At 53.3% G+C, this 9,795-nt stretch overlaps 3 protein-coding genes and 2 pseudogenes across 3 annotated transcripts, besides 3 other annotated features; all 5 read left to right on the plus strand.

Annotated features, from left to right (window-relative positions):
* Window positions 1–9,795: a sequence feature (areas not merged during assembly with more than two copies in the genome that could not be assigned to a particular haplotype).
* On the plus strand, window positions 1,341–1,793 carry Tc00.1047053508251.10 (uncharacterized protein; the record flags this gene model as incomplete). Its single annotated transcript, XM_801078.1, has 1 exon — window positions 1,341–1,793. The coding sequence occupies one exon, from the start codon at window positions 1,341–1,343 to the stop codon at window positions 1,791–1,793; it is 453 nt and encodes a 150-aa protein (XP_806171.1).
* Window positions 2,124–5,366, plus strand: Tc00.1047053508251.21 (annotated as a pseudogene).
* Window positions 6,378–6,650: a mobile genetic element.
* Window positions 6,630–6,650: a microsatellite.
* Window positions 6,731–7,849, plus strand: Tc00.1047053508251.31 (annotated as a pseudogene).
* Tc00.1047053508251.40 (mucin TcMUCII, putative) lies at window positions 8,343–8,933 on the plus strand (the record flags this gene model as incomplete). The annotated part of the gene is made up of 1 exon (XM_801079.1): window positions 8,343–8,933. The coding sequence occupies one exon, from the start codon at window positions 8,343–8,345 to the stop codon at window positions 8,931–8,933; it is 591 nt and encodes a 196-aa protein (XP_806172.1).
* On the plus strand, window positions 9,392–9,795 carry Tc00.1047053508251.50 (mucin-associated surface protein (MASP), putative; the record flags this gene model as incomplete). Its single annotated transcript, XM_801080.1, has 1 exon — window positions 9,392–9,795. A coding segment is annotated over one exon (404 nt), but the record flags the coding sequence as incomplete, so codon positions are not given.

Raw genomic sequence — 9,795 nt, forward strand, 5'->3', positions numbered from 1 at the left:
CTCAAGTGCGCACGTGAAACGTGGGAGCCTTGGATGACGCGGCATTGGGATTTGTGCCCCGTACGGGCCCGCAACTTTTGTGTGTGCAGGAGGTGTGTGGTGTTAGCATGGAGAGTACGATATTCACCGGGACTTTTTACACGGTAGCGTGCATCTATGCACCTTCTCGTCGAACCGTGGAAGCACGCGAACACATGTCGACGGTTTTGGATCACCTGGTGACTCACATTGTGGACGTAACCTTTCGTCTTGCCCGCAGCACCGAGGAGCGCGCACACGGATGCAGCTCGTCCTTGGCCACTGCGGCGTATCCGAGAACGAAGCATGTGATGCATAGGCCAAGACGGCGTTCGACCTCGCACAGCTCACAGGCACATGGAGCACCGGCATCGTTTTCATTGGCCGAACATGTTATTTGTGTCCGACAGCTCAAGCCAGAGGCTCGCCGCTCCGCCGTAAGAGGCGACTGGGAACCCACGCGCACGGACTCCACTCTCACTCGTGGGGAAGAGGCTGCACTGGCCTGCCTCCGCACCGGGGTTTCGCACAAGTACTGATGGCTGCCACGACCACTGCAACCCGCCATCCCGAGAAAATGCCGTTGGTGCGGCACGGATGCCGCACAGCAGGCACGCCAAGAACTTTGCACGGAAACGCCTCCTCCTCCCGCTGGACCTCACCCCGCCACGATCCGACGCCCGGCAAACTGCCCGGTGTGCGGTAAGCACCGCAGCTGCCGAACTGGTGTCGTGACGCACATGGTTAACGACCATGGCATTACGCGCTCCCAGGCGCTGCGGGAATTTGATTTTCCCGATGAGCCGGAGCCGCCAGAAATCCCACCGGAACCACCGCCCAGCACTTGAGCGAGGACGAGAGCGAGAGACGGCACACTGATCGCATATCCGCCGCGGACTGCACAGCCCAGGCCGAAGCCACTCCCATGCAGTTTCCGCACGGCGTCTTACGAAAAGCAAGTCGGAACCGTATCTCATCTTTGGCATTTCCACAAGCAGTAGTTCCCCCGACAAATAGGAGGCGCTGCCAGGAATATGACGGTCTGACGGCATCCACACCGTTGGAATGCACGTACTGTGAATTCAGGGCTCAAGCGAAAACGGGACCGCTATTCCTTATGCGAGCACGCGAACACTCCAGCACAGAGCCACGGTCGGCACCGAAGAAGGAAGCACTTCATAAATGCCCTTGGTACGACAGGCAGGCGGGCAATGCCGGGGGATTGGCCACCGACACACGGCACAGTCTCTCCGACGACGAGAATGTTACGAAGCTGAAAATGGAGATTAAATAACCACGCGCTGCAAGGCTCGAACCTCCGCATGAAGAACATCAAACCCACACAGAAACCCCGACTTTGCACAGGAGAATGCCACCGAGAAACAGTGCACCGTTTCCCTAAAATGGCATGCACACATGCGTTGATTAACGTCACGCTGTCGCCGATTTCACGACGGCAGAGGGCTCAGGCCGCCGAGAAGGCGCACGTTGCCCGGCGACGACAGCCCGATGGGATCACCACCAGTTCATTTTCGCCGTTTAGCATGCGGGTTTCAGTGCCACAGCAATGCCTGACTGACCCGCTACCGCACGGCACGCCACGGATTATCGAGCCACCGCGCTATCCCCGGAGCGGGTGCGTAGCGGTGTTGTGTGCTTCACGGCCTCAGCTGCGGCTCCCACTTCGGGTGCCGGGGCTCTCTTTTACATCTCCGATCGTTGGGCGGACATGCTCTGCGATGGTGGCTGGCGTGTGGGTCTTCGTATTTATCTGAGCAGACACGAGGAATAATAACAATATATATATCAACAGCGCTGAATAGATATTAGTACTGATATCTACATGCCTATCTATATAAATATGCAGCCAATAAAATAGCAATTCAATAAGTCAGGAAACCAAGCAATCTGTCAAATTGTAGAGAGAGAAGGGATATATCCATATCTATACACATGAAGCAATGAATAAGAATAAAGTATCGTTTTTATGCTCATACCCATATCGATATATCTACACATTGATCAAAGCTTATTTTCATATATATCCCCCCATATAATTTTTCTACCGTTCTTTTTTATTTATGGCATTTTGCTTCCGTTATATTACGTATTCTTCTCCCGTGAGTTCATGCTCACTTTTTTAGAGAGAATAGGCATTCCGTCCCACGGACAAGGTTTCATATGCACTGAAGCACCCCATCGGACAAAAGTAGCAAGGGGTTTGCGAAGCCCATCCCAATTGAATGCTGATTGCTATCTTCTTTGATTTCCTGAAGAGGTGCAACGTGTGAGTGCGTTGCCTCTGCCACCCAACACAATGACAACTTTCAACGAGAAGTTTGCAGGTTTATTGTGCAGTTTCCTTGAGGTGTAGCCCACACCTGTATTTTGGGAGTGAATGCACGGTGTATCTGTAGAGGATGATGAGGGCGGCATCAGCGAGGCATGGGATAACATGTACTCCGGAACAATTGTGTGGCGTTGGCCAGAGGAGGTCCTGTGCCAACGGCATCACGATTGATGGCCATTGATTTTGGGGCTTTGAGCTTCGGTGCTTTGAGGAATGGAGCGACGCTGGCTGACCAGGTGCCACTCGCCATCTGATATCTCCTGGATATGGCTTAAGAGACGATGCGGACGCATGCAGAGGTGGGAAAGGAAGTAGGACGTTGTGTGGACATGCACGTGGACGTGTCAGATGGTCACAATATCCCTCAACAAGTGTGGAGCCCCCGACTTGATGATTCGACCGTCCTGATAAAACTGTCTGGGGTGGAGGTGAGTGCGCTGACTTCCGTTTCACCGAAATTTTCCTTCATCTGACAGGCTGCGCGGCTGACGTGGAGGGACACCATGCGCACCTGTTTCCGGCGGGTGCGTTGCCGTTTCCCACATTTGAGGGCAATTTACCCGATGATGCACTCTGTCATCCTCACTTGTTTTATGTGACGACACGACGCAACGCGGGGTTGGTGCTGAGCGACGAAGGCCTTCCGTCTCGCTTGGAACCAGAACGGAGAGCCCATGAAAAGACATGCTGCTCGCGACTGGTTTATGCTTGGCCTGGGAGGAGTCTGATTGCCGCCGTGGAGCATCTCTCATTCGCTTGATTGCAGGGTCCTCTACACATTGCACAGTTCTTGTGCTCCTGAGTAGTGCCAATAAGGGCGGATTGCATGATGGTGTTTCATTGCTGGAAGGCTCTGTGAGGAGGAAAAATATTATTTATTCTTTCTTTTTCCGAGACGAGACGAATCCGTTCTTTGATTGAAGTACGAGTGCCTTGTCGCAGTTTTTGTTGGCCGCTGGTGTGTTTGGTGTTTATTTCAATCAATGGCTCTCACTGGCGGTTCCAAGGCTTAATATCGACTGGTGTCGTCGTTTTGGGGGCCCACGTTGCTTGGCCCAACAATTATTTGTGCAACTGGACAACAAATTTCCTGTAAGCGTGGATCATGTTTTGCAGAATATGATCCCAACGGCTACTGACCGTGCTGGTGGTTGTTGCGTCCTGTATGAATATGGCAATGTTCTTGCGGATTTCACTCTGTTGCGTGTAAGTGATGTTACATCTGTGCCTCGTCGTGTGGCAGAGGTCTGAACCAACGGAGGGTAGAGTGTTGTGATGAATTCGAGCACCGACAACCCTTATGTTGCTCATCGTTGTGCTCGTTTTCACTGCGGTCCTCGACGTGGGAAAATTTTATTTTGTGCGGCATGGAGAGCACTCATCCGGTGGAATATTGCCGTCTGGTGGTCTCTGGTTCAAAGGACCCTGTGGAATACTTTGTGAGGGCGAAGGGTGATGGCAGGGCTGTCGTACCCGCACAGACGGAGACGAGAACAGGCTGGTTGATGTGCCCTGCAACACTGCGCGCTCGATTGCGTCATTGGATGCGTGCAGAGCAGGTGTCTCTCCGGTGTCTGTTGGCTTCACGACCAACCCGCTGGCCCCTTCTGAAGGGCATTCAAGAGCATTTGTCCTCTGAGGGTGTTTCTGCTGTGTGGTCCGCACACTGCAGTGTCCGCTCCATTGGGCTTTTTCTTTGCTGGGAGGATGGTCTGTTGCACTTCTTGGACCCCTGTGGGGGGAGGGTCATGGGGCAACATGCCCACCGCTTCGGTGTTGGTGCACCGCGTACTTGTGGCCGCGTTACGCAGGAGGCATAGTTCTCCGTTGCAGGATGAAAGCGACGTACTATTGTCCCTTGCCAGCAATGAACGGTCATCTTTTTATGCTGTTCAAGCGTTTCTGCAGGACAACGAGTTTGTAAATGGTTACGAGGGATGTGTGGCTGCAGAGTTTGAGTGCCGCTTTTGTTTTTTTTTTGAGGGTCGGTATCGAGGAATTACAGGTGCTTGCATATTTCATCGCCGGTGTGAGGGCAGGTGTTTCAGCCACCCGAAGCGCGGCTTTTGGGAAGGCGTGTTTCACTCTTGCAGCGGGAGCAGGCATCGACGAGTCGAATGTGCGGGCCCACCACCCTACTTTCTGTACTGTTTTGCCACGACGACAGGATCTGATCGCCAGCCACATTGAGCCGTCGCCATGTGGCCGCAACGTTGCCTCGAAGCGGTCGAGAGGCCGCAGGGCACGGCATTTGCATTCATTTGTGGAAGTGTCACGGGGGAGGAAATGCGAGCCTTTCGGCATCTGACATCTCGCTGCCTTTTGACGCCATATTTGGTGAGTCCGTGGGTACTGTCTGGTGCTCCTGCTTTTTACTGGATGATTGGAGCTGCTGAGATGTGGAGGGTATTTGCTGCGCCTTTCTTTGGTACCTTTGTCGCACGCCGTGTTCGAGACGGTTGTCGATTGCCGCATTGCATGGGGTGCTGCAAGGCGATACTTTATGCCACGCGATTGTGTTGTGGGTGCCATGCGGTGGAAATATTTGACGTCGTTGAGGTGCCCTTGGAGGGTGGGGTGGCGATCCTCCGGCGTAGGTGATCACTGAAGGGCTCACACGCCCCTTTGAATTTGCTGTCCCTTCTTTGTACTTTCATGAACTGACCGCGGATATTGCAGAATATATTCAGGTTGCTGCGGTGCTCCATACATTCAAGGTGTTGTCCTCCGCGCCGTCAACCTCGGCAGTTGACCGACCGGTCCCTTTGAAGGATTCGGGAGGAGGATTCGTTCAATTTGTTTTGCGGCTGGAGTCACTTCCTCCATTTCTGTCAGTTAGACACGCCCACACCGTCACTTTGCGTTCCCTCTTCCCTCAGTGGGAGGAAAGGGTGACGAAGGAATTAGAGAGACAGTGGCACTTTTTGTTGCATCGCTGAGGGATCGTTCAGCGGCAGTTGACGCATCAGCCCTTCCTGAGGGTCGGCGACACAAACTCTGTGGCTGAGACTATTTGGATGGGAGTTCACGGGGAAAATTATGCGCGCTATACTTCCGTGCTTATGCCGATGGAATGCAATTATTTGCTCTTTCCTGTGATGCCTCGTGTGTGCCATGAAACTTCATTTAGGAGAGCAAGAGGCGCTATTGTCCGTGTTATTTCGTTAGGCACCACGACTCTTTTCGGTTTTGTGATTCGACTGTGTGGTGAGTCTGTTGAGGGGAGGACGTGGATGGACCGCGCTCACCCGACCGCTGCGCCTCATTTTGCTGAACGCCCTGACCAAATTGCTGTTCCCTTTTGCTTGCCTTACCGGGTCTGGCGACCTCTTGAGGAGCGGTGCGACGGCGTGGACTGTCAGGCTGCTGAGGAGGCCGTGGCTGCGCGGGATGTCCTGCGGATTTTTTTTTGCGTTTCAGGACTACTGTAGAGAGGAGGACATTTTATGCTTTCTTCACGTCCAGGAGGGTAAATGGAGGGATCGCGGTTGTGGGATCTCACTTCACGAGTGTCCGCGCTCGTTGTTCGCGTCGACGGTGCACTCTGTGTGTCTTCGACCACTGCCGACGTATCTCGCCGTGTTTCTTCCGGTGAACGGGAAAATCCACCGACACGCCGAGTGGGTTGTGAGGGTGTTGCAGCGAGGAACGCTTTAAAGGTTCTACAGTTACGGTGCGCTGCTTGCAATGACCCCGCGGCACTTGGGATTCTGCTCGCCTTTAATTTCTGCTGGCTGTCTGTTGGTTGGTGCCGTTTGCCGGAGGGCATCTTGGCCCGTACGCAACCGTCAACTTCTCTGCTTCTGTGTGTGGCCTCACATTTTTTGGTCCGTTGTGGACGGTGAGGGTAATTACTGTGGCGGTTACGGCGACGCTGGTGTGTTACACTGTGAATGGTGGCGCCACCCACTCACCTGCCACGTCCTGTTTTGGTGCTTTTTGAATTTTAATTTGATTTCTTGCACACAAACACACTCAGGCTAGGAAGGAAGTTACGACTAGGCGCTAACCCTGGCTCAGCCGGCCACCTCAACGTGGTGCCAGGGTCTAGTACTCTTTGCTAGAGAGGAAGCTAAGCGCCTGCTGTTCATGCTTCAAACCTGATGAGTAGTTGTTACTTAGTTTTACGGGCCGGAAGGGCAGATGTTGGAGCCATTCTATAGTGGCTGTCCGCGGAGTAAGGTTATCCTTGCCACTGAATTCCTTCGTACGCTTACCAGAGCTGCACAATTGAGGTGTAGTTACTACTACTGGTAAGAGAAAAAACAAAAACAAAAACAAACTTGTCTCTCCTCTTTGCTTTCACTCTGCGTTGACGGGGAGTTGGTTTGTGCTGAAGGCCACACGCAAGTGACAGGAGTGATGGCGATGATGGTGACTGGCCGTGAGCTGCTGGTGTGTGCCCTCTGCGTGCTGTGGTGCGTTGCTGCCGATGGTGATGTTGTTGGTCCCGTAACTTCCGGCGATCCTGGTGGTGGTGGGCAATCTCCTCTCGCAGATGGGAGTCATGGTGGCAGTGAATGTTCAAAGGCTGATATTTCTCATGAAAGTAAAAGTGAACCTTTGGTTGCTGCGTCCGGGGAAGAATCACCAGCTATTCATCTTGATCCGAATGGGGTTTCAAGTCTCTCTGAGGAACATTTACGCCCGGAAAAAAGGGAACCTCCAAAGGAAAACGGGAAGAGTCACAATCACCGCCTCAAGATGCATCGCCGACTGAAGTGAATCCAGAAGAAGCAATTGATTCCCTTCCGCAAGAACGGTTACTCGGCACACCAGAAAAAGAGGTTATCACTAATGGCGGTGGCGGTGGAACTGCGAACGGGAGAAAGGAGGATACCGACCAGAATGCCGGGTTGTCCCCTAACAACAGCGATCCCACGGCATTGATAGAACCAGAAGTCAAACAAGTATTAACACCAGAACCAATAAAAACAAAGCTATCACCAGCGATGACCGTTTCAGCAGAGGAAACAAACTCACCAGCATTAACAGGCTCGCAGAATGCAACTGAGACAAAAAGCACGACGTCACCGTCACACGCTGAAACGGCGCCTGAAGCACCGGAAAAACCTTCAGGGAATGGTGAGCCAAACCAAAACAGAGAAGAAACGGACACACCAGATTCGATGAACGATGCAACTACAAGTCATCCAGCAGAAACAACAGCAACATCCATATCCACAAGTGGGAATGGTGGAGCCCAGAAAAATGAGAACAAGGTTGGTAACAGTGATCAACGGTCTAACAGCAAAGAACCACAAGACGGGCTTGAAGATAGACATACCGACGATGCTCCCACAGCCAGTGAGACGGAACCAGAAACAGCAAAAACAGCCACTACTCAAAAGAATGTTACATCTAAGCCTGGCGACAGTGACGGCGGCACCGCTGTCTCCCACACCACCTCCCCCCTTTTGCTTCTTCTTCTTGTTGTTGCGTGTGCGGCTGCTGCTGCGGTTGTGGCTGTGCGTGCATGAAGTGGTGTGCGCTGAATATGGACGAAGGCAAATAAGTTGCTTTGTGATGAATATTGGCTTTACTTCCCGTGGACCAACAATCCACGTGGTGTGCGGGGATCTCCCCCTTTTTTATTGTTACTTTGCTTTTGTGTTGCTGTGTGCGCTGCACCTCCTCTTGTGTGTGTGCGTACCCTCCGTGAGGGGTGCCGGCACGACGGACCGCTCTCGCCGTGTGTGCATGCGGTGGAGCCTTGTGTGCCGCTCCTGTTTGCTTCTCCCTCTTCCATCTGTGTGTTGGTGCTGCGGCAGGGCTGTGTGTGTGTGTGCCTGCTGCCGTGGGTTGGAGTGTGTGTCGTGCGTGGTGTGCGGCGTACGGTGCATGCCTGGCTGCTGCCCTCTCCTCATGTGGTGTGCCCTCTGTGTGTGTCTGCCGCACCTCTCGTCTCCCCTGTTGCTCTCCATGTCCCTCACTGTGCAGATCAGCTCCACACCACTGAACGACCACACTCACGATGACGACGTGCCGTCTGCTGTGCGCCCTGCTGGTTCTCGTCCTGTGCTGCTGCCCGTCTGCATGCGTTGCGCAGGATCCTGAAAACGTTCAAGCTTCTGATGTTACTTTAACCGCAACCGTTACACTGTCCCTTCCATCAGAGGAAACGCTTGAGGCGGCCGGTGAGTCAGAGTCGCCAAATCCGGGGTCCGATACGGAAAGGGGAAAAGCTGTCTTAGTGGGAGAACAAAGTTTGGCACATCCGGAACAGCAATCAAAAGGCGCACTCAGTACGTTGCAGACAGAAGTTGCAAGCAGTACTACAGAGACACAAAGTCTCACGCACCCATCCGCGGACAAAGCAGTAGAGAAAGCCGAAGATCCCGCAAAGACGACCACAACCACAACACACGCACCAACTAAAACGACCACGACAACCACCATTGCGCCAGAGCCACCAACCACGACGACTACAGAGGCGCCAACTACGACGACCACCCGCGCACCGTCACGTCTTCGCGAAGTGGACGGCAGCCTCAGCAGCTCTGCGTGGGTGTGTGCACCGCTGCTGCTAGCCGTATGCGCGCTGGCGTACACCGCTGTGGGCTGAAGAGGTGTGTGCGGGCTGTGCGTGCGAGCACTCAACCACGGGGAAATGTGCACGTCCACTGTGGTCCGATGTATAAAGTAAGAGTAATTATGATGATCGTTTTTGCTTTGCTTGCTTCTGCTGCGCAGCTGCTGTGTGCTCCGCGTTGTGCCCCACATCTGTCATGTTGAACGCATCGCGGACACACTCATATGCATGCGCAGCACAGCCCCGGGTGTAGTTTTCTTTTTATTAATTACTGTTTTTTATTGCTTGCTTTTAAACTTCTGGTTTGCAGGGCTGTTTGAAGGTTCTGCAATTGTACTGATTCCATTTATCTCGTGGTGTGCGCTGCTGATTCTGGGTGCTGCCATTTTTTGTGACTGTGCGGTGGTTGTGCGGTGTAGCGTTTGTGTCTTTCACTCTGCGTTGACGGGGCGTTAGTTTGTGCTGAAGGCTGCACGCAAGTGACAGGAGTGATGGCGATGATGATGACTGGCCGTGTGCTGCTGGTGTGTGCCCTCTGCGTGCTGTGGTGCGGTGCCGGCGGTGGCTACGCTGAGGATGATGATGTTGTTTTTGGTCATCCCGGAACTCGTGGCGAACGTGGAGGTGGAGCTGTCGGTGAATCTCCTCCCGCAGGTGGGAGTAATGGTGGCAGTGGAGGTTCAAAGGCTGATAGTCCTCATGGAAGTGAAAGTGAACCCTTAGATTCTACTTCTGATGAAGAATCATCATCTCTCGATATCGATCAGGAATTGGATCCAAATCCGCCTGAGGAACATGTACTCCAAAAGGAAGTGGACCCCATAGGAAAACAGGATCACTCAGAATCAGGGCCTCAAGATGCATTGCCGCCTGATGCGAATGGAACGGTAACACT

This window comes from Trypanosoma cruzi, genomic scaffold (genome assembly GCF_000209065.1).
Source record: "Trypanosoma cruzi strain CL Brener 1047053516731 genomic scaffold, whole genome shotgun sequence".
Taxonomy (NCBI): Eukaryota; Euglenozoa; class Kinetoplastea; order Trypanosomatida; family Trypanosomatidae; genus Trypanosoma; species Trypanosoma cruzi.